Below are 24,712 nucleotides of genomic sequence, written 5' to 3'. Positions count from 1 at the left end.
ATGCAAAATGGTACGGCTACTTTGGAAAAAACAGTATGGTGGTTTCTTACAGAACTAAACATGCTTTTTTCATATACTCCACATATCATACTACTACTTGGTACTTACCCAAAGAAATTAAAAACTTATGTTCACTACAACATCTGCACAGACATTTCCAGCAGCTTTATCCATTAACTGCACTAACTTGGAAACAATCAAGATGCCATTTAGCAGGTGAATAGATACACTGTGGTACACCAAGGCAATGGAATATTATTCAGAAGTACAAGGTGATGGGCTATCAAGCTCTGAAAATATACGAAAGAACCTATTACTAAGTGAAAGATGAAATCTGAGAAGGCTACATACTAATAAAACTTCAGTGAAATGACCTTTTGGAAAAGGCAGAACTATGGAGACAGTAAAGAGGCCAGCGGTTGCCAGGGGCTGGGGCAGGGGAGGGATGATTAGGCAGAGCACAAAGGATTTCAGGCTGGGGAATCTATCTGTATGCTACTTTTTTTTACATTTTTCTTTTTTTGACAGGCAGAGTTAGACAGTGAGTGAGAGAGAGAGAGGGAGAGACAGACAGACAGACAGACAAAGGTCTTCCTTCTGTTGGTTCACCCCCACCAAATGGCTGCTCCAGCTGGCGCGCTACACCGATCCGAAGCCAGGAGCCAGGTGCCTCCTCCTGTTCTCCCATGCAGGTGCAGGGCCCAAGCACTTGGGCCATCGTCCACTGCACTCCCGGGCCATAGCAGAGAGCTGGCCTGGAAGAGGAGCAACCGGGACAGAACTGGCGCCCCAACCAGGACTAGAACCCGGGGTGCCGGCGCCGCAGGTGGAGGATTAGCAAAGTGAGCTGCGGCGCCGGCCTATCTGCATGCTATTGTGATGAATCCATGTCATTATACATTTGCCCAAATCCACAGAATGCACAACACCAAGAATGAACTCTAATGCAAACTGTGAGACTTATGGGTGTACTTGTCCAAGTTCACCAGTGTAATAAAAGTACCACCTGGCATGGTTGTGGATTCTGGAGGAGGCTCTGTGTGTGCAAGAAGGTCGTATACAGGAACTCTGTGTACTTTCTGCTCATTTTTGCAGTGAACCTAAAACTGCCCTAAAAAATAAAGCCCCACACAGATATTCCTTGACGTTCAATGGAGTTATATCCTGAAAAACTATCTTTATGTCAAAAACATACTTAATACACCCAACCTCCCAAACATCCCAGCATAGCAGCACAATACAGGAGATACAGACCATTTGGGAGCTACAGGCTCACTGCTGCCCTGGCATGGCCAGACGGTATTGTACTGCATTTTGCTAGCTCAGGAAAAGATCAAAACTCAAAGTATGCTTTCTACTGAATATCACAACCACTGCAAAGTCAAAATATCTAAGGTGAACCATCACAGGTTGGGAACTGTCTGTACAAAGTCATTCAAATTAGCCAAAGTTTTCATTTAACAATGTGACTTTTGGAACAGATGAGAAAGGCAAGTCCTTTTAACATTGACAGACTTCCAGAAACTTGTTTCATAGCTTCCTGACACTGCCAGCTTGGCCTGAAGTCCTCAGTATCATGCATTGTTTAGAATACAATTAACTTTCCCAACATTTGCGAATCACCAGGTCCTGGCAACAATAAATACATTCCTCACATGAGAAGCTGTTGACTAGTACAGGAAATCCTCCTGAGAAGTCAGAGCTGTGTTAAGTTACTATGGCAACTTAGCAAAGACAAAGACCACACTGGCTTTCAGAGAAAGTTGGGAGATTTTTTTTCCCTCAGGACAGAGAGAGCTGTATTAAGAAGTAGGCCAAACACCACCTCAAATTTGTCTCTAGGGTGTGTATTTTTTAATTTACTTGTATGTTTATTTCAGACAGATATAGATGGGGGGGTGGAGGGAGGCGGGAAAGGAAGGAGAGTTGGGGAGAGGGAGAGGGAGAGAGAGAGAGAGAGAGAGAGAGAATGAATGAATGAATATCCTATCCTCTGGTTCATTCCCCAAATGTCTGTGATGGCTGGGGCTGGTGTAGGCTGAAGCTAGGAACTCAACCCCCGTCTTCCACATGGGTGGCAAAGACTTCACTTCTTCCCAGGGTGAGCATCAGCAGGAAGCTAGAATCAGGAGTGGAGCTGGGACTTGAACACAGGCACTCTGATATGGGATATAGGCATCCCAACCAGCAGCTTAACCACTAAGATATGTGCTCACCTCCCCTAAAACCAAAAGAGTTTTTGATCAATGCTAGGTGACACACTCCCAGTGTCAGGCCTGTTTCATGATAACACCATAAACAGTTATAACCACAGATGGCATCTGTGACACTGCTCAGGAACTGCCTGCTGGCTAAACCCTGTGCCTGCCTCCTCACTTCAGCAACAAAAAGTCAGATGAAAAACACCAGACTTCATAGACCCTACGTATCAATGAGGTCGAAGCAGCACTGCCCTGAGATAATATATTTAATGGATAAAGAAATGGTCTGTGACATGGCTTAATCCTGTTAGCAACCCAGGGGGACCAGTCAGCAACTTCAAGTTCAAATAAAGTCATCCCAATAGTGAGGATGTGGCTAGAGTGGGTGAGCCCCAAATAGAAGGCAAATTCTATTCATTTTAGAATTTTATCTTTAGTTAGAGAGACGTGAGTTTATCAGGAAGATGGAAGTACTACCCTGGAGATTTTAATCAGTTGTTACATGCTTGGGTGGGATATTAATAGTAAACTTGGAGTGAACAGTGGATTCTGACTTTTTTTCCCAGCTGTACTACAGTCTTTACGAAGTTCATGGAAAATGTACAGTAAGAGAAAAATTTATGCATGGATTAAAAAAATTTTACACCCAAATAAACATTTTTAAATCAAATTTTCCATAAACTTTTTTTTATAACCTGTGTGGCCAAACTCATTAGTCATCCCAGTTAAGTGGGTAAGAGGCTGTCTACAGGAGTAAGTCTACTATACCCACAGATGTCAAGAAGATGAATGGGATTCTAACAATAGCAGCAGGCCTTTGTACACTCAAGTCCCTTTTTTAGGCACTACCAATCGTTTCTGTAGCTCTACTGATCAATGAATTGAAATTAAGATAAATTCATATTTTTTTCAACCAGCTCTACTTTTCTGGCTGATTTAACTACATTTGACCACTGGAAAAGACGCTGTAGGGCAGGAATTCTGTATGGTAATTTGTAATCAGTGCTAAGAGCAAACCCATATTTTCTTATGGACACTGTTAACTATACTGAAGGTCTACCTTTTTTTTTTTTTTTTTTTTTTTGACAGGCAGAGTGGACAGTGAGAGAGAGAGAGAGAGAAAGGTCTTCCTTTTACCGTTGGTTTACCCTCCAACGGCCACTGTGGCCGGCACCCTGTGGCCGGCACACCGCGCTGATCCAAAGCCAGGAGCCAAGTGTTTCTCCTGGTCTCCTATGCGGGTGCAGGGCCCAAGCACTTGGGCCATCTTCCACTGCACTCCCGGGCCACAGCAGAGAGCTGGACTGGAAGAGGGGCAACCAGGACAGAATCCGCCCCCCCCGAGCGGGACTAAAACCCGGTGTGCCAGCGCCACAGGCAGAGGATTAGCCTATTGAGCCACAGCGCCAGCCTGATGGTCTACCTTAATAATGACAAGTGTATTTCAGTAACCCTGATGGTACCACTATGGTCTATTTGTATTCCTAACCATAAATGGGACAAGGTCATCTATGACATACAAGTATGTGTGTGTGTAAGCATATGGTAACTCTCTTAGAAAAAACAAGTTCTAACGAAAGCCTAGCTGTTACTACAGGAGAGGAAAACAGACTTTTAATGCAAAGTCCACCAAAAAATATGTTTGTCACATTCAATTGTGTGACATTAATTTTACTGTGGTAATGACATAGCTTACAAAAATTCTGGCTGCTATAATATTACTGAATATGAGGACAGAAAACAACCTTCTTTATAACTTTCCATCCAGTATTCTGGTTTGTAAAAGACTTGTCCTTCAGAGTAGGAAAATAGCAGTTAAAATAATTAGCAGGACATTTTGTTGCAATTTACTCTGTGTCAGTTAATTGTGAAACAAACAAAACCAGTAAATCCCTAAATATACACATCTGCACAACATGATCTCAGTGAACGAGGCTCTACCTGATGAAGAGATATAAATTAGACTATCACAGAACTTAGTCCATGAGTGAGATAGTCATAGTCAACATGGTTATATTACAAAATAGCGTGACCATTAAAATCAAGAAATTAACACTGATAAGAGACTTATTCCTCCGTATCTGAAAGGGAATGGTTCTAAGATCACTCTGCAGTTATCAAAATTGGAGATGCTCAAGTCCCTTACATCAATGGTGTGGTATTTGCACAGAGCCTACGCACAGCCTCCCCTATACTTGATATCATCTCCAGATTACTTATAATACCTAATCAAATATAAATGCTATGGAAATAGTTGCTATACTATATTGTATTGATTATTGGTCACTGATTATTATCTGATGGACAGAGCTCCAGTCTGCTGGCTCATTTCCCATATTATTAAAAGAGTGAGGACTGGGCCAGGCGGAAGCTGGGAATCTGGAACTCCCATGAGAGTGGCAGGAACCCAATTACTTGAGTCATCATCACTTTTCCCTGAGTGTACATCAGCAGGAATCTGCAGTCAGGAGCCGGAACAGGGTATCAACCCCTGACACTCTGACAGAGTACACAGGTGTCTCTAAGGGAATATAAATATTCAGTACATACAAAAATTCTTTTCCTGTATATTTTTAATCCAGTTAGTTGAATCACAGAACCCAGTGATACAGGAGGACAACTGTTCTGCAGTTCATTGGTGTACCCCATTCCAACTTGACCAGCTTAATCACTGCCTTTACTAGCAAACAAGTAAACAAAAAGCTTTTCTTCTGTTCCTAGACCCAGCCCACAGTCACAGGGTGAATCTAACTGTCACATCTCTTCATTCTCTTAGCAGGTCCTTAGTCTTCCCTTGTCCTCTTAGTCTTTGACATTTTTGAAAAGTTCAGGGTAAGTTACTTTGCAGAAGGTCCCTGAACTTCAGTCTGATTGCTGTCTTCTCATTTAGGTGACATATATTTATCAAAACTATCAGAAATTACACTGTGCTTTCTCAAAAATTCATATAAGAGGCACATGTTGATTAGTCCAATTATTGGTGATGTTGATTTTGATCACAGGTGTATCAGGTTTGCCCAAACTGAGGGGACTATTTCTTTCCTGCAATAAGAATTTTGTGGGGGCATATCTTGAGGCATACTTGGGCATACCAAGTTCTGCTTAAAATGTTCTTCTTCTGGTTTTAGCACCCACTGGTGATTCTTGCAGGAATAAATTCTTACTATGATGACTGCTAAATGATGGTTTCCTCTTCTTTTTTTGAAAATTAAATTATTTATTGGAAGGTAGTTTTACAGACTAAGGGAAAGACTACAGAGAAAGGGAGAGACAGAAAGGTCTTCCACTTACTGGTTGACTACCATATGGCCATAACAGCCGCAGCTGGGCCAATCTGAAGTCAGGAGCTTCTTCTGGGTCTCCCACATGAGTGCAGGGGCCTGAACACACTGCTTTCCCATGCCATAAGCAGAGAGCTGGTAGGAAGGAAGAGGAGCAGCCAGGACACAAACTGGCACCCATGTGGGATGCTGGCGTCAAAGGGGAAGGCTTAGCCTTCTACACCACAGCACTGGTCCTTCTATGAGTCTTTTCTGTGTTAATTATGTGGCATTCTAGTGAATAAAGAGCTTCTCCTCCTCTCTCATTTACCTCTTTATCTCACTATGGACTCAAGAGTTTGTCATTCTACGGGTCATAGTCATAGTTATTCTGATATTCTGGTGACCTCATTTGTGGCCATTTGACATGCTCCCATTGTTTTCTGAGCCTCATTTTATATTTTCTGAAGAGGCCTGGTTCCTTTTAGTAGAGAATGATATTTACAAAGATCCATGTGCTAGATGTGTTCACTGGCTAGTGGAGTGTTAATGCTTCAGAGTCTCTTGGTGGACAGAGCCAGGAAAAGATATATATGAACTTATATGTGTATTTGTGTACAAATACACACACAACTACATTTCTTTCTGTGTCTATCTACACAGATTTAAAACCTGAGTTCATACCAATACAACCAATTCAATATAATCCAACACAAAAGGATTAACTCTTTCCATATCATTAACTCTCTTTATTTCTTGTTACTTTTTTTTTTTTAAAGATTTATTCTATTTATCAAAAGTCAGAATTACAAGGAGAGAGGGAGAGATAGAGAAATCTTCCATCCACTGGTTCACTCCCCATATGGCCACAGCAGCCAGGACTGAGCCAGACTGAAGCCAGGAGCCTCTCCCAGGCTTCCCGTGTGGGTAAAAGGGCCCAAAGACTTAGGCCTTCCTCTGCTGCTTTTCCAGGTGCATTAACAGTGAACTGGATAGGAAATGGAGCAGCCAGGACTCAAACTGGAGCTCATATGGGATGCTAGCGCGTTAGGTGGTGGCTTAACCCGTTAAACCTTAATGCTGGCCCCCATACACTTTTTTTTATAATGAACACATGAACAAACCTATTCACACATCAAGAAACAAAAGCATTACTAGCTCTTTAGAAATCTGTGTTTCCTCCTAATCATTACTATCCCACCCTCACCTAAGGATAAATATTATCCTGGCTTCTTATGATTCATGTTTTTAAACTTTTACATACATAATATTACATAGGTTAGTTTGTCATGTTTTTAAATTTTTACATAAATAATGTCACACTATATGTATTCTTTTATATCTGGCTTTGTCCTTTCACACTGTTTGTGAACTTCATCTACACTGTTGCATTGGGGTTTGTTTATTCTCATTGCCCACCTTCAGTTTTTGTTTTTCTATTTGTAATACTTCTATTCACACTTACTCTCACTGATGTAAGGTATTCCACTGTGAGAATGTACTACAAAATCTATCCCACTGCAGGCCAGCATTTGGGCATGTATTCTTATTATTACCAAGAATTCCATGATGCCTGTGCACTTCTGTTCAATACATACCTTTAGGAACAAAACTGCTGAGGCACTGAGTATACCATACAGCTTTGGCAGACATTGCCAGACTTCTGAAGTGTCCAAATCTGATAACATTAAGTTCATTACAGTATGTTCATATTATGCTATGGAATATTAGGCAGCAGAAATAATAATATGAATCACAAAGAAAAGTATCCACAATACACCATTTGGTTAAAAAACCAAATGGAAACAAGCCTGGACATTCAGCTACATAAAAACTTTTATCACTAAGTATAATACCTAGTGAAATAAGCCAGTCCCCAAAAGACAAATATCATGTTTTCCCTCATCTGTGATAACTAATACAGTGCAAAAAATGTAATGTAGATGAGTGAAATCAACATTTTGAGATCTGATTATTGTTTAGAGTCCTTGTCTCTACTGTTGAGGAATAGTTATTTTTTCTTCTTCTTACTATTTGTTGAACTGTCAACTTGGTGGAAGGTTAAACTTATGGTTATAAAATAAACTGAAAACATGTCACTGTAAAAAATAAAAGAGTAAGAAAAGAAGGAGGAGAGAGTGTGGGAGCATGGGCGGGATGGAGAGTACACTGGGAAGTATCACTATGCTCCTAACTCTGTACATAAGAAATACATGAAATTTGGTCACCTTATATAAATAAAAAAATATTTAAAAAACAAAACAAACAAACCAAAAAAACCCATTTATCAGTTCTCTGAGGGGAGGGGAATTTTTTTTCTTTCTTTTAAACAGAACTATTTTCATCTTTAAAAATTTGTCAAGAAACACTTATATATATGATTATATAACTAACTGGAAAAAACCTTTGATGATAGGTTAATGTATTACTCCAAAAAGCTAGCAGTAGACATTAGAATAAAGTTTCTCACTCAGTCCCTAGAACAGAGGGAGGTTACAGACGGTGTAGACATCACAGTACTATCATACTAACAGAAGGAGAAATGATGCTTTAGTCAGAGTATTTTACTGTACCTTACCTGGGAAGCAATGGATGCATAAATTTGCATAGGGGTATTTTTCACTTACTGACCCACTGTCCCCATTCACACTGAGTTATATGCATTTCCTTTCTACCCTGACCCAATAATTCTATTTCTTACCTCTGCATGAGGAAAAGGTGGTTCTGGGAGATACACCTTACTCTGTTTGTTGTGACAAAGCCTTTAAAGAGGAAAAACAGAGAAGCACGTTAAGAAGGCCATACTGTTGCATTTGGTGCCACCTAATGGCAGCAGCACAAGTAACACAGTTTATTTAAACATTTTCAGCCAGTGAAACTCACTGTCAATTAAAAACCAGTCCCTACGCAGCACTCAGGACACAGGGTTTTTGTGTGCAATTTTTTAACCTTTGAAATTCCCAACACATTTCCTTTTTTAAAAAAATAAACTTGTTATGCATAAAGTCAAGAAATTAACATTAACATATTACAATTAACTAAATTCCAAACTTTATTCAGATTTCACCAGTGTTTCCACTCATTTTTTTTTTTTTTTACTATTCCAGGGTCCAATCCAAGATGTTATATTGAATACTGTTGCTATCAGGTTTTTTTTTTTAAAGATTTATTTATTTATTTGAGAGGTAGAATCACAGAGAGAGGGAGAGACAGAGAGAGAAATCTTCCATCTGCTGGTTCACTCCCCAGATGGCCACGATGGCTGGAGCTGCATGGGTCCAAAGCCAGGAGCCAGGAACTTCCTCCAGGTCTCCCATGCAGGTACAGGGACCCAAGGACCCGGGCTATCCTCTACTGCTTTCCCAGGCCATAGCAGAGATGGATTGGAAGTGGAGCAGCCGAGACTCGAACTGGTACCCACATGAGATGTCGGCACTGCAGGTGGTAGCTTCACTCGCTACACCAAAGGGCTGGCCCCGTCATCTGTTTTGAGGGGAAAACCTTTACCTTTTTCAGAGACATGGCTCTATGTGCACATGCACTGTTTCATTAACAGCAGAGCTGCCAACTCTAACTATGGCGACTGTTTCAGGTAATCTACGATTTTTCCTAGTCAGATACAGGTCTACAATATATAGAAGTCTGGACAAAAGAAATGTGGCAAAAAAGCCTGCAACTTAGAAATCAACGTATATGAGTTTTATACACGTATGACTTTGAAGAATTAGAAAAAATGCATATACATTGATGTAGTTTGTTAGAACCTACTTTTAAGAATTCTAACAAAATATCATGAAAGCATTTAAACAATTCCAGTGGATGCTATTTTGAGGGGAATTCAGGTCTTCAAGGCTTGGATTTTGCATTAACTTAATACAAGATAAATCTATTTTTTCCCTACCTCTAGTTAGCTTTAACCTTGACTTCAAAGATATCATTTTATATCCATTTTGTAAGGATATAAATATGGAAGCAAGATACTTTCGCAGAGTTATCTTATCTAAAAAGACACTGGTTCTGTCTTTATTTCAAATGCCAAAAGAGAAGTAAATATAACAGCTTATTTCAAAAGCTATTTGGATTGTTGCTAAGAAAATTATGCTACATTCCTTAGGAGGAGAGAGATTAGGGATGCAGAGAAAATTATAATCTACGGAGAGGTTCTAAAGTCTACCTGCTTCCAAGTATCTGGAGCCAGTTCTGCTAACAGCCCCTCCATATCTCTGTTCCAGAGTCCCCACACAAGTATAATAGAGAACCCCCCCCCCCCAAGCCTTTCTGAAAGGGGTCGAGGAGCCAATGAGAGTTTTTATCTTCTGGTTGTAGCTGCTGGAGTTAGAAGGGAGACCTGTGTTTATTAGGTGTATTAGTTTTTCATCACCATAATAACATTCTTGAGGCTGGATAACCTTATAACAACAACAAAAAAAAGGTTTAATTTGGCTCATGATCCTGGAAGTGCAAGGTTAAGGGCACACATCTGGTGACAGCCTTTTTGCTAGCAGGGTCCCAATGTAGTACAAAGCATCAAATGGCAAGAGACAGGAAATGCGTGTGTCTAACTGGGTATCTGTCTAACCTCTGCCCTTTTCTAAGAGTCATGAGTCTCAATCATGGGTCTCCCCCCTAACAACCTGATGCAGCCCCTTCCAAAGGCCCCTCTTCTAAACATTACAGTCCGATTAAGTTTCTACCCTCTTAACACCTCACAATTGGGATTAAATTTCAATACAAGAAGCCCTGCAGGACACTCATATCAAACTATACCCAAACTACAACATTAATAGGAAAAATGAGGAACAAGCAATGCTTCCAGAATAGTCTCTAACTAGGAGTCTGAGAGACCCTCTTACTCTTTGACAGCCAGGCCTGACAAGGTACATGCTCTTCAGGATAATGCTTACTCATCAAAAGATCAGAGCCCTTCAGGAGCCATTCCTTCTTACCTCCACCCTCTGTGAAGACAGAACACCCAAACAAGGCAGTAAGTAAATGTGCTTTTAGCTTAGAACTGGAGATGACATCAGGATAGCCAAGAGGTGGGTTTCTGCAGGTGTCAAAGCAGGACCACACAAAGGTCAGAGTAGAACCCTTGAGAACAGGAGCCATGTGGCCTGGGAGCCACAGTGGGAGCCACCTAGTGACCTAGGTGAGCAGCTGGGTTGGAGGCTGAAAGCCCAGAGCAACTCTCAGAGCAATGAAGAGGAGAGGGAATAAAACTTCAGAGTAGGCTGTGGTGGTCCTGGGTTGGGGAGCCAGGCCTCACCTAGGTCCACAGTGACTACTTGTGAAGTTAATGCAAATCTGGAGCATCTGTCCACTTCAGTAACTGAGCTCTTTATGTAGGGAGGAAGAGTGCTTTACAGGCAAGTTGTATAAGAAAGGAGAACAAGGTGAAACAGGGAAGCGTGCTCAATCAGTGAGCTGTGAACCTTGTTTCATAAAAGGAATCCCCCTGCCCACCAGCACTCACTGGGATGGCCTGGCTGAGGTTTCCCTAATCCCAATCAGCAACTCTGCTACCTTTGTGAGCCAATGTTGTGCCACAGTGGGTTAAGCTGCTACCTGTGTTGCAGGCATCCCATATCAGGGTGCGGGTTCAAGACCTGGCCACTCTGCTTCTGACCCAACTCCCTCCTAATGAGTGTGGGAAGGCAGTGGAGGATGGCCTGAGTGCTTGGGCCCCTGCACCAACATGGAGACCCAGATGGAGTTGTGTTTCCTGGCTTCAGCTTGGTCCAGCCCTGGCTGGCATTAAAACTGGATAAATTTATTTGGGTGCAAAATGAACGGAAATCCATGTATAGTTTTCTCACAAGAGGTGCTTTCCATGAACTTTCTGAAGATCTCTCTCATATGCAAGGATTTCAAACTTTTTGCACCAAAATAGACTTATCTTTTTATTTTCACCTCCCATTAACTCTTTGATGTACTCTTTGAATGTGTACATGTATCTGTATCAGATTATTTCAAAGTGGTAGGAGGTTTATACAACTGCCTCTTCCTTAATGATAGACTCCTCAAGGTCAGAGACCCTTTTGTTATCTTGAGTGCTTAAAATGTGGTGGCACTTAACAAAGGTTTATGGGTGGAACGACATAGAACTATACACAGAAACAGGTAGAAGTAATTATATGATCACTATGTTTAAGATTTCAGTGATGGACATCAAAGAAGCTTGAGAGAATTGAGAGGTTTCCATACTGCAAAAGAAACAACCAGGAAAGTGAAGAGGAAACCAACAGAATGGGAGAAATTATTTGTAAACTATGCAACCAATAAAGGATTAATAACCAGAATATATAAAGAGATCAAGAAACTCCACAACAACAAAACAAACAACTGAGTTAAGAGTTGGGCAAAGGACTTAAACAGACATTTTTCAAAAGAGGAAATCCAAATCCAACAGACACATCAAAAAATGTCCAGGATTACTAGCTGTTGGGGAAATGCAAATCAAAACCACCATGAGGTTTTACCTCACCCCAGTTAGAAAGGCCTTCATACAAAAATCAACAAACAACAAAGGCTGGTGAGGATGTGGGGAAACAGGTATCCTAACACACTGTTGGTGGGAATGTAAACTGGTAAAGCCACTATGGAGGATGGTATGGAGATACCTCAGAAATCTGAATATAGACCTATCATAGGTCCCAGCCATCACAATCTTGCCTGGGAATTTACCCAAGGGAAATGAAATCAGTAAGTAAAAGAGTTATCTGCATTTCCACGTTTATTGCAGTTCAATTCATAATAGCTAACACATAAAATCAATCTAAGTGCTTGTCAACCGAAGATTGCATAAAGCAATTATGGGATATGCACATTATGGAATACTACACAGCGTTTAAAAAAATGAAATCTGGTCATCTGCAACAAAATGGATAAATCTGGTGAATAAATAAATACTTAATACTGAATAAATAAATACTGGTGATAAATAAATACTTAGTGAAATAAGCCAGTCCCAAAGGGACAAATGCCATATGTTCTCCCTGATCTGTGAGAACTAATAGGGTACGTAAAACAAAATCTGTAGAAGTGAAATTGACACTTCGAGAAGGCATTACTTGAGCTGCCCTTGTCTTGAATGTTGAGAAAGTTTTGTGTTTTTTTTTGTTTTTTGTTCACACTATTTGTTGAACTCTTTACTTAACAATGAGTTAATCATATATGTATAAAGTCAATTGAGGATGTATCTCAGTAAGAACAAGAGTGGGAATAAGAGAGGGAGGAAGAAGTTTCTAACTATAAAGCTGTATAGTTCTGCATACATTCCTATGGACTTACTTCTAAGGGTACAGTTTAAAAACTTGTCATGGGACCCCAAATCCCATTAAGCTCAGTGGTAAAAATGCCATCTTAAGTGTTAAAGTGATCATATTAAGTGTTAAAGTGAACAAATAGATAGGATTAAGTGTTAAAGTGATCATATAAATAGGATCAAGTATCTGGTAATAATAGAATTAAAAAGGAGAGAATGTTCCAACATGGGAAGCAGTCAACACAGCAGGCTCATAGAATGACAGTCGCTTTAAGTAACACTCTGACCTCAGAATCAGCCCTTAAGGCTTCCTGGTCTGGCTGAAAAGTCTATGAGAGCATTTCAGGCATGGAAAGCCAAGAAACTGTGGCAAAAAATGTTCTACATGAAGGACCTGTGAGTGAGATTCCAGTGAAAAGAAGTGGCCATCAAAGAAGGATATACTTTTCTCTGAAGGGAGGAGAGAACGTCCACTTTGCTTATGGCCTTGTCCAAATACTGACAGAGTTTTTGGATTTAAAAGGCTTCCATAGCCTAGGCAGCTCATGTCAAGAGCCTAGGGTGATCACTGACGTCATATATGAGTGTTAATTGTTAAATTAATAACAGGAGTCACTTTGCACTAACTCCCCATGCAGGACCTCTGTCCTTAATGAGTTGTATTATGAGAGTTAACTATAATACTAGTTCTCAGGTTTGGTGTGTGTGTGTGCATGTGTGCAAATTGTTGAAATCTTTACTTAGTAGAGAGTTGGTCTTCTGTGTACAAAGTTAACTGAAAATGAATCTTAATGGAGAATGGGACTGGGAAGGGGAGAGAGCGGGTATGGTGGAAAGAATAACTATATTCCTAAAGTTGTACTTATGAAATTTGTATTCCCTAAAAAATAAATTAATTAATTAATTTAAAAAAAAGCTTGAGAGAAACATCTTGTGTCATGGCATAGGAAGACTACTAAAAGGATATCAATTTGTAATTTATAGGGTTCAAGGTACTCAAAAAGATATTCTGGAAAGTGATGTTCAGTTCTCAAGCAAGAACAGTTCAGTGAATTGTGATTAAGAAAATAATTAAAGGAGAAATGTTTTTTACTACAGTGTACAATTATAAATGATGCTAGTTAGCAAAACATATTAGTATCAAATTCGCCAAAGCATAGATAAACAAATTAGGATAGTTCAGAAATAAAACTTAGTACATATAAAAGTTTAACACACAAAATTAATATAAATCTGTTGAAAAAGTTAAAATTATTTAATTAATAATACTTAGACATGCAATTACTTGGTTTTTGGAAAAAGAAAAAACTAAGTTAATGCTTCTTTTCGCATTATCCAGATAAATAGTTGGGAGGATGAGCAAAAAGGGAAAAGAAACTACAACAAAACTGAAAGAAATTATGCTTAATAATGTACACTTACAGAGGAAAAAATTTTCTAAACATAATTATCAATAGAAGAAATAGTGAGAGAGACTAAAACTATCAATATCTAAAGGCAAAAAGTTTAAAAAAAATACATAAAAAATCAAAGGTCCAAATGCATTGCGGTATCTTGGATTGGATCCTGGAAAATAAAAAGATATTTTAATGAAAAAAACTCATAGAAGTAGAACAAAGATTGGAGTTAATACTAGTTTGTTATTGTTAATTTCTTACCTTTGACAGATATATATGATCAGATGAAAGATTAACATTAGAGGAAACTGAGTAAAAGATATATTGGAACTCTTTGTACAATATTTTTACTTTTCTCTATATTTAAAATTATTCCAAAGCATTATTACTCAAAAACTAGAAAAAAGATCAAAGGCAAAATTCAAATATAGGTGTCAAAATAGGGAAAAAATTCTATAGAAATACAAAAAAAGGTTTATGTCTTTAATATATATATAAAAAAGCTCAAATAAGTAAGAGAAATGGAAAACCTCTACTAAGAAAATGGGTAAAAAGGGAACAATTTACATAAAAATCTTTCTGGAAAGCAATTTAGATTTAGATAATGAACATTAAAGAAAAATTATACCCTTTGTTCCAGTAATCCCACTTTTAGTAATTTACCTAAAGCAGAAGATATTGTCATATAGAAATAGAATGGTATTAATGGAAGATTTATTACTAAAAGCAAAAAATTGGGAAAAGCCCTTCCGTCTAATACTGAGAAAATACTTAGCTAAATTAAACCATACACAAATGATGCACAAGTAATGTAATAATGCAGTTATGTAGAAATTTTTTTCTCAAAGATTTTTTTAAGCTTTAATACTTAATTTTTAAAAAGGATTAAAAAATTAATATTCAGCATGATTCCAATGTAGAAAGAATAAACATATCAGAATGCTTACAGTGGTAAAGTTACTTCTGGATAGTGGAATTATGGTTCAGCGTCTTTACTGTTTTCTATAGCTGTTTTCCCCTCAGAGTAAACATGTATTGCCTGTACTCTCTAAAAATCAGAAATGCAAAAACAACCTGCAGTGCTCTCATTTTATTAGTCCTGAATTCCATCTAATGAGATTTTCTGACAACATGGAACACGACAGGTGAAACATGGACTTGAAGCACACCCACCTGGATGGGACACAGTGCCCAGGGCTCACAGGGCTGGCCCTGGGGATACTTTTTTCCCATATTTTTACTGAGGATTTGGATGGAGAAATTCTCTACCTGCAAGTGGCACTTAGGGTAAACTATTAATTATTCAAGATTGCCTTCCTATGTTGGAGGAAAAAAATCCTGTGTGCGAAGTAAAACTCAGTGGGTACCAATAAGAAGTGACAGTTCTACCGACAAAGATGAACAAAACGCACATGGGATGGAGAAGCCTGAGTGTAAATACAGTGAAGAAAAAGCCACAAAAAGGGAGAAAATGTACTTAAAAGAAGCAGAAACGGGCAACACAACATATGAATATGTTACAACACACAATGTACACATTACTTTTAAATTCGACACTAGTAAATGCTGTGTCCAGTTGGCTAGTGCACTACCGAAAGGGATTAAACTTGCCCTGTACACGGTGCGTGCTGTAGCCGAGAAGGCTGAGAAGGACCATTCTAAGGCACTATCACATATACTGTAAATTACTTTATTTCTCTGCCTCCTTTTCTTGGCTAAGGGAATTAAACCAAACATGCATCTAAATAATCCTAAAAAGATTCACAAACTTTATAATGTTTGAAAATTTGCTGACTCTAAGGTTTGATCAATTTCCTGCTGTACTAAAAATACAGTTTTGTCAAACACCATGTTAATGAAATAGAAAAACTCTAGTTTGTCTTATCAAACTTGGTCTCACACATTTTAGGCAACGTGAGCTTGGACGTGAAAATTTTTTTAGCTTTCAAAATGTCACTTCACTTTGTATCAGGCAGAGGGTAGCATGTAAAATGGTAAATATATAATATTTGTGTGACTGATTCTGAAAGTGTTGGCTGAGTCATCCCTCCCTCCTTGATAACTGCCTTTCTAAACTCTACCAATGTAACATGTTTGGCTTTTAGTAATACAATTTTCTCATCACAGGTATGGAAAAACAACAAAATAAAAGCTTCAGAATAATATGAAAAAAAAGCAGGATATTTTTCTTAGTCCTTGAATGTACTCAAACAAATAGAATTCACAGAGAACACTGACATACCACTCGGCAAAAATCTGGGAAAACTCAAGTGAGCTATTAGCCACTGGGGAGATGAAGTAGAAGGGGACACTGGAGAGTCCAGCAGAGTCAATGTATTGATACAGGCACTCGAGGAGGTCATAGATCACTCCAGAAGGGTAGCAGGGAACCAACACGTTTCCTCCATTTCGGACTGTCAGAGCTAGGAAAGTAGAAGACAGAGGAGAGGAAAAAAAAAAAAAAACACAAACAAAAACCGTATCAAAAGGCAGAATGTTGTACAAGTAGACTGTAACTTTGAAAAGAGCATTTGCATTTGTTTTTGTTTTTTCCTACTTCTGTTCTTGTAAGTGACTCACATGAATAATAACCTGCTCATCTGAAGAACAGCAGCAAAGCAAAGCAATCTCAGTGCTGACAGCTGATTTTTTCATCATAGTCTAAGCCTCTGGGAATAAAGTATACATTTAAGGGCATGTTTTTTGGTTTTTTTGGTTTGTTTGTTTGTTTTGTTTTTTAATTTTATGTATTTATCTGAGAGGCAGGGAAACAGGGACAGACAGAGAGCTTCCATTTGCTGGTTCATCCACCCTATGCTGGCAAGAGGGACTGAAGCCGGGAGCTGGGAACTTAACCCAAGTCTCCCGTGTGGGCGGCAGGGGCCCAACTACTTGAGCCATCATCTGCTTCCTCCCAGGGTGCGCAATCAGGAAGGTAGGTTTGGGAGTGGAGTCAGGACTCAGACCAAGGCACTCTGACATGAAACATGGGCATCTAAACCAGCAGGGCAAATGCCAGCCCCAAGGCTTGGGCTTTAAAGGTTACCAATAGCAGCTGAGTTTCAGGATAGAAACTCTAAGCTCCTTCTCTGATTCCTATAAGGAATCAGGCCCAATTTATTCCATTTAACTCATATCAGTGTTTTCCTTCAATAGGGTTTGTCTATAAAAACAAAAACTTCTCGGGGCCAGCATTGTGGTGTAGCAGTACTGTGGTGACACTGCCTGTGATCTCATCTGGGCACTGGTCCATGTCCTGGTTGCTCCAGTTCTGACCCAGCTCCCTGCTAATGTGCCTGGAAAAGCAGCAGCAGATGGCCCAGTGCTTAGGCCCCTGAGAGACCTGGAAGAAGCTCCTGGCTTTTGTCTGGCCTAACCCAGGCCATTGAGGCCATTTGGGGAGTGAACCATCAGACGGACGATCTCTCTCTCTCTCTCTGTCTCTCCTTCTCTGTCTGTATTTTCTTTCAAATAAATAAAATATATCTCTAAAAAAAATTCTCCATAATTTACTTTAAAAAAAGTATCTACTCATGCTTGTTTTTTGCTTAGTTTCCAAGACAAATTGATTGATGCATATGGCTATTGGATACAGAACATTAAGTCTTTAATGCCTCATATCCTTCTCTCTTCTCAAATCTGATGTATAGGTTCACCCAGATTCTATAACTTGAGTACTGGTATAATTGGTCATTATTAGAGTATGGTAAAATGGCAAAAAAATCAACTTTTGTGGTCATGGCTCAAAAGCCTAGCTTTAGTCTGCCTTGGTCCCAAGCTATAGGACTACAAGTGAGCCCTAAAAACCTTGCTGGACCTCAATTTCTCCATCATTTAAATGAGGGGAATGAATGAGATCAGTGATTCTTAATCTTTAGTTTGACTGAAAACTGTCAGGGATATGTATTTTAAAAATGCAGCTTTTCTCCTGTGTCTCTCTTCCCGAAGAGATTCTGACTTATCAGGTTTGTTGATAGGTTCCTCAAATTTGCATTTTTTTAAAAAAAGATTTATTATTTATTTGAGAGGCAGAGTTACACAGTTAAATAGAGAGGGAGAGACAAAGAGGTCTTCATTTGCTGGTTCACTCCCTAAATGGCAGCAATGGCTGGAGCCAGACCAATCGAAGCCAGGAGCTAGGAGCTTCTCCCAGGCCTTCCACGTGGGTGTTGGGGCCTAAGGACTTGGGCCATCTTCCACTGCTTTCCGAGGCCATAGCAGAAAGCTGGATCAGAAGTGGAGTACCTGGGACTTGAACCAGCACCCATATGGAAATGCCAGCACAGCAGGTGGTGTTTTATCCACTACACCACAATGCCGGCCCCCCAAATCAATTTAATAAAATCACTTTATAACAGGAAATAAAAAGTTCATGGAAAATGGAATTAAAAATACTGGCACTGTAGGCAGAAGCTTAACGTACTATGCCATAGCAGTGGCCCCTCAAATTTGAATTTTTAATAAGTAGTCGTGTTGATCTTAAAGCAAGCAGTTAGCAAACCCACTCTGAGAGACAAAGGATGCGGAATAAAGTTTCTTGAAGTTTAGAGTTCTATTCTTCCTCTATTTGTATTTCTGTCTCAAATAAATCTAAAAAAAAAATGTTTTAAAAAGGGGGCAAGGAGTTTAGCTTACTAGGTTAAGACATTATAAGAGTACTAGGGTTTGATCCCTGGTTCTAGTTCCTTATTCCAGCTTCCTGCTAACATGGATACTGGGAGGCAGCAGTGATGACATAAGTAATTTGGCTCCTGTCACTCACATGAAAAACTGGGACTGAGTTCCCGACTCTTGGTTTCAGTCCCCTGCCTTGCGAACATGTGGAGAGTGAACCAGTGACGACAGTGCTCTCCTTCCCTCTCTCTCTTTGTGCTTCTCAATTAAAAAATGTTTTAAAAACTACACTACTTGAGTCTATGACTCTACATTATAAACAAAAGACAAACCAAAGTCTTTAGTTGAGACCAGTCCAATAATTTTTCCAAGGTAAGAATAAATCATCTTTGGTTTAAAACAGTAAAGGACAAAAACAGACTATGACTATAACATGGGTAAGTGAAATCTCAATGTAAATGTAGAAAGATGACCATTTTGTCTTTCTAGAGCACAAGTATTATCAATTAAAGTTGTCAGAGATGAAGGAGATGAGCTCATATGTGCCTGGGAAAGCAGTGGAAGATAGCCCAAGTGCTTGGGCTCCTGCACCAACATGAGAAACCAGGAAGAAGCTCTGGGCTCCTGGCTTCAGCCTGGCTCAGTGCCAGCCATTGTGAACATCTGGGGATTGAACCAGTGGATGAAAGATTTCTGTCTCTCCTCCTCTTTCATTTATTTCAAATAAATAAAAAAATCAATCTTTATAAAAAAAAAGGATTTCTCGATTTTATTGATAATTATATCCAAAGGAAAATAAATTTCCTCCAGAGAGAAAATATCTCATGCCTCTCAATTTAGTCTTACCCTCAAAGAAGAAAACATAAACCAACCAAAAATTAACGGGGAAAGGATACACTTCTTCATTGTACCACTGTTGTAAATTCAAAATATAAAATGGATGGAGGCTTAAAAGAGGCATCAGAAGATGTGAATGTGAAGGGAAGGGGCAAAGAGCATTATACAAGTAAGGAATCAAAACGTAAGTTCAAGATGTCTGTGCGAAGGGCAGACCTGAGACAGCTGCCTACCTAGGTTGCTGCAGAACTCTCCCACCATGCCATCCGGGTTTGCAGTGGGAATCTGGGTAAGCCCTGTCAGAACAAGAACATCGCTGTTTTTGAGAGAAGTTTGATCCATGGGCTGAAAAACAACAGAGAACTATGCTTAGTAATTTGAAAAGGAATTGTTATCCACCAACAGTAAATGAGCAGGAGAATAAAGTATCACTCTTTGTGTGTCCATTCCAGCAGCAAGTTCTGTTATCCCTGCTCATGAAAAAAACCCGTCACTGAACAGCAGTTGCCAAAGGGCAGGGCAACAGGAGGAAGCACAAGAAACTCAATGGAGAGATGAATGAATTCTATACTTGAGGGTGGTGATTACATGGTATAAAAATTCATAGAATTGGAAACTGAAGATCATTATGTTTCACTATACAAACTTTAAATTAAAGCATCTCATATTTCTTTTTAAAGATTTATTTTATTTATCTGAAAGGCAGAGTTACAAAGAGAGCAAGGGAAAGAGAGAAAACATCCATCCACTGGTTCACTCCCCCGATGGCTGCAATGGCAGGGGCTGCGCCAGGTCAAAGCCAAGAGCTCCATCAGGGTCTCCCACATGGGTACAGGGACCCAAGGACTTGCGCCATCTTCCACTGCTTTCCCAGGTGCAAAAGCAGGGTGCTGGATTGGAAGCAGAGCAGCCCTTATGGGATGCCAGCATTGCAGGCAGCGGCTTAACTCCTTATGCCACAATGCTGGCCCCAGCATCTCATATTTCTATAACACACTTTACTCTCTAATGATGCCATCTCACATGGTGAGTCTCTAAACTTACCCTGTGTGAGGGTTTGTTAAACATGGATTGTTGGGCCCAATCCCAGAGTTTTCGATTCGGATCTGAGTTGGAGCTGAGAATCTACACTTCTAACAAGTTCCAAGGAGCTGCTCCTGGTGCTGCTCTGGGACTCACACTTTAAGCACTAGCACACTGCATAATTTGATTCTCAAAATAACTCTGGGAAGTACAGGAAATAAGTGTACATTACTGGGAATATGGAGCTGGGACGGAAGAGATGAGGTAATTTACACGATGTCCTAGTGGCAGAGGAGGCCGAAGAACACTGGATTAGGAATTAGAAACCTATGCCTGCTCCTAATTCCCTGACTATAGTGCAGTGATTTGCCATGGCTCTTGATTGGGTTTCTTAAGAAACAGAGCTGCCTTCACTTATTTTCCCCAGGAAACTCGTGTGAATCTCCTGAGTTGCCATCTTTGTTGTGGACTTGGAAATCCTTTAGCATAGGATGAGATGGAACTTAGGATGTTGTGTTTTGTCTTTACCCAGTACAATTTGAATTTCATTTTGATTGCTTATATACCATTTCCAAAAATTACTGTCTTTTCTAAATAAATAAGGACTCGGACTGGAACCAAGAAGGAGGTTCATAGGTTGTGATGCTGCATGTTTTCATTTGTGACACATCTTTTCCTATTCTCCACTTAAAATCCTCACTGGAATGTTAGGAGAAAAGAAGAGCTAGTAATAGAGTTTATTAGGAAGTCTCATGTCTCCTTTCTCTGAGTAAATTTCCCAGTAAAAAAAGAAAAGTCTGACTAGTATCCCAGCAAAGTCCTACCATCTGTACACTGTTATTCTCTGAGGAATGTGCCTTTCAAGGTATTTTCCCTCAGTGTTTTATACAAGCTCAGATAGATGGTCTTCATTAGTTTTTAAATAACATCATTGTGGTCACATGCTATAAGCTGTTTTATAACCTGAAAAACATTTCTTTAATGTGGGCATATAAAAGTCCAGTGTGAATATGACAACTGTATATAATACCCTTTTGCACAAACATGCACCTATACCTGTAAAAAGCTTTGTCTTGGGGCCAGCAGGTAAAGCTGCCACTGTAGAGCCAGCATCCCATATGGATGCCATTTTGAGTCCCAGCTGCTCCACTTCTGATCCAGTTCTCTGCTAACGTGCCTGGGAAAGCAGTGGAGCATGGCCCAAGTGCTTGGATCCCTGTACCCTCATGAGAGACCTGGAAGAAGCTCCTGGCTCCTGGCTTCAGCCTGGCTCAGTCCTGGCTGTTGCAGCAATTTAAGGAATGAAACAGAGGGTGGAAGATCTCTCTGTCACTCTGCCTATCAAATAAATAAATCTTAAAAAAAAAAAAGGTTTTTATCTGAAGAAATGATCTATGGATTTGGTCTTCTCAAACAAATAGAGAAACATTCATTGTTTTCCCCGAAGGAAGGAAGGAAGGAAGGAAGGGAGGGAGGGAGGGAGGGAGGGAGGGAGGGAGGGAGGGAGGGAGGGAGGGAGGAAGGAAGGAAGGAAGAAGTAAAGTGCAAAGGATTTTTAGCAGCAGATGTGTAATGAGGCTGGAATTGTATCCTGTGTGCAGGCACCAACGAGATGAAACCAAAATGGTGACAAAAGTGACAAAGGATCATATTGGGTAACATAATTAGTTTAAAAAGCAACAATTTGATATGAACCTTGTTAGAAGAAGCCAATAATAATCCCCAGGGCTGATGGGGGACTTCAGAGTCCAGGAACCCCCTGAAATGGACTATGCAATTCTTTGTATGCCTGTGTACATTTCCCCACAGATCTTACTGGGCTTTATTATGGGCCAGGACTCCTAAAAGGTTAAGAACTACCAATCCAGATGAAAACATATAATGGGGAGCAAACTCTGGCCCTGAAAACATTATCTCTGAACCTCAGACACCAGCGTATTCTTCCTTTGAAAATTAAATGCTCACAGACTGAGGCGTACCTACAGTGTGAACATCCCGAGTAAGAGCAGTCACAAGAGGCTTCACAATCAGGTCAGCCTATAACTTAGAGACATTGTTGTCAACTCCCAGGGCGCCAGTAAAAAGCCAAGCTTAAAAGGCTGTTAGTGACACTCTCCAAACCAAGGTGACACCTCAGACATCTCCATTTCCCCACTAAAGGGCAAATGTATAAATTACTGGTGTCATAGCCACTTACTCGGTGCTTCAAATGGGAGAACTTTGTTCACATGCACATACACACAAAGCAAAATCCACCTTGTCTAATGATGAAATAAATACACCTCACTGAACTGAAAGTCACAAATGAGCTTATGGAATAAAACTGTGGAAGCCCCTAGGCCCAGGAGTGCTCTGGCTATGGTGTTGGTCCTCAGATGCTACTTTATTGAACACTTTACTTAAGGCCTGAGAAAAAGAAGTCTCTATTTCTAGAAGCTTTTACAATATAATCAAAGAGACAGCATTAATGTATAATGAAAAACAAAAATTTTTCTAAAATCCACAGAAAATCTAACACAATGTTTATGAGTTGCTCAGAGTATACATGCCAAGAGGCAAGCAGGCTAGAGAGCTGCACCAGGTCAAGTGAGGTCAGTAGCAGATGGCTTTTTGGCAGATGAAGTTTTAGTTCTTGTTTTCTTCTTTTGCTAAGAAACTTAAGATTCAATGTGAGCTACTGGAACATCTCTGTGACATCCCTTCTTTCTCCTCTACCAAAATGTCCCCTCCTGCATGTGTCCCCAGAACATCCAGTCCTTTCTAACTCGGCACTAAACACACTGAATTGTGATTGCCTATTTATTTCTCTGTGTCCCACAAAGGTCTATGGAGCTCCTTGAATGTTAGGATTTCTTTCCCGCTCTCTAGCACAATGCTTGCTTATGGCAACCCAAACACAAAGGGAAGAAATTATAATTTCATGGCAGCTGAGGAAATGGAACAAGTAGACAGCTGAGATTAGACTAGATACTTAGGACAATGGACATCGTAAGACCTTGAAGGGGGTGGCATTGTGGCACAGCAGGTTAAGTCACCACTCATGGCACAAGCATCACATAACAGAGTAAGGTTTGGAGTCCTGGCTGTTCTGCTTCCAATCCAGCTCCCCACGAATGTGCCTAGGCAAGCAGAGGAAGATGGCCCAACTAGTTGGGTCTCTGCCACCATGCAGGAGACCTGGATGGAGTTCTTGGCTCCTGGCTTTGGCTGGCCTAGCCCTGGCTTTTGTGGTCACCTGGGAGTAAACAGGCAGATGCAAGATCTCTTTGTCCCTCCCTCCCTCTCTTATACTGCCTTTCATCAACAAAAAGTACCAAGGGTAAAACTGAAACAAATGAAAAAAACCTTTAAGCAGGGGTGGGAAATTTTTTTTTCTGTGAAATGCCATTTGAGTATTTAACATCATTTGAGGGCCATACAAAATTATGAACTTAAAAAATCAGCCTGCTACAGATTTGAGTCCTGCCTGAGGTTGCCCTGGCAGGGACAGACCAAATGACTTCGCACCTTACATGGCCCACAGGCGGGATGTTCTCCAACTCTGCTAGGGGACTTCTAAATCTGAAGTCACAGATGTAGTCTAAAAGAAATGTCGAAAGTAAAATGATTTAAAAGACTAAGGAGGCAAGGAGTCCAGTGTTGCCAATTTGCAAGCAATTTGGGGATTGCTCAGTAGATTTACTCTCAAAGTAAAAGATAAAACAGTGGAAGTATGATGTATATGGGGATCTGCTGGGTACCTTCAACAAAAATAGAGATGTTATTATAGGGCAGTTATAATCAAAACAGCCTGGTACTCACATGAGAATAGATATGTGGACCAATGGAACAAATTAGAGCGCCCAGAAATCAATCCACACATCTGTAACCAACTTATCTTTGACAAAAGAGCTAAAATCACTCTGTGAGAAAAGGACAATAATCTCTTCAACAAATGGTGTTAGGAAAATTGGATCTCTGCATGCACAATTATGAAACAAGACTTCTACCTTATACCCTAAACAAAAATTGATTCACAATGGATCAGAGATCTAAATCTAAGATCTGAAACCATCGAATCACTAGGGGAAAACAATGCAAGACACTAGTATAGGCAAAGACTTACTGGATAAGACC

At 40.0% G+C, this 24,712-nt stretch overlaps 1 protein-coding gene across 1 annotated transcript in view; it reads right to left on the bottom strand.

Annotated features, from left to right (window-relative positions):
- Positions 1-24,712, bottom strand: part of INTS9 (integrator complex subunit 9) — a 148,103-nt gene that overhangs the window by 18,807 nt on the left and 104,584 nt on the right. The window contains exons 9-11 of the mRNA XM_008249049.5: positions 19,807-19,918; positions 16,365-16,545; positions 8,163-8,223 (exon numbers count right to left, since the gene is read on the bottom strand). Coding sequence (XP_008247271.1) covers positions 8,163-8,223; positions 16,365-16,545; positions 19,807-19,918 — 354 coding nt within the window. The remainder of the gene's footprint in view (positions 1-8,162; positions 8,224-16,364; positions 16,546-19,806; positions 19,919-24,712) is intronic.

This window comes from Oryctolagus cuniculus, chromosome 2 (assembly GCF_051225735.1).
Source record: "Oryctolagus cuniculus isolate XC-2025 breed Fujian yellow rabbit chromosome 2, ASM5122573v1, whole genome shotgun sequence".
NCBI classification, from domain to species: domain Eukaryota; kingdom Metazoa; phylum Chordata; class Mammalia; order Lagomorpha; family Leporidae; genus Oryctolagus; species Oryctolagus cuniculus.
Note: the sequence above shows the minus strand (reverse complement) of the source record. Positions and strands in the feature narration are given on the sequence as shown.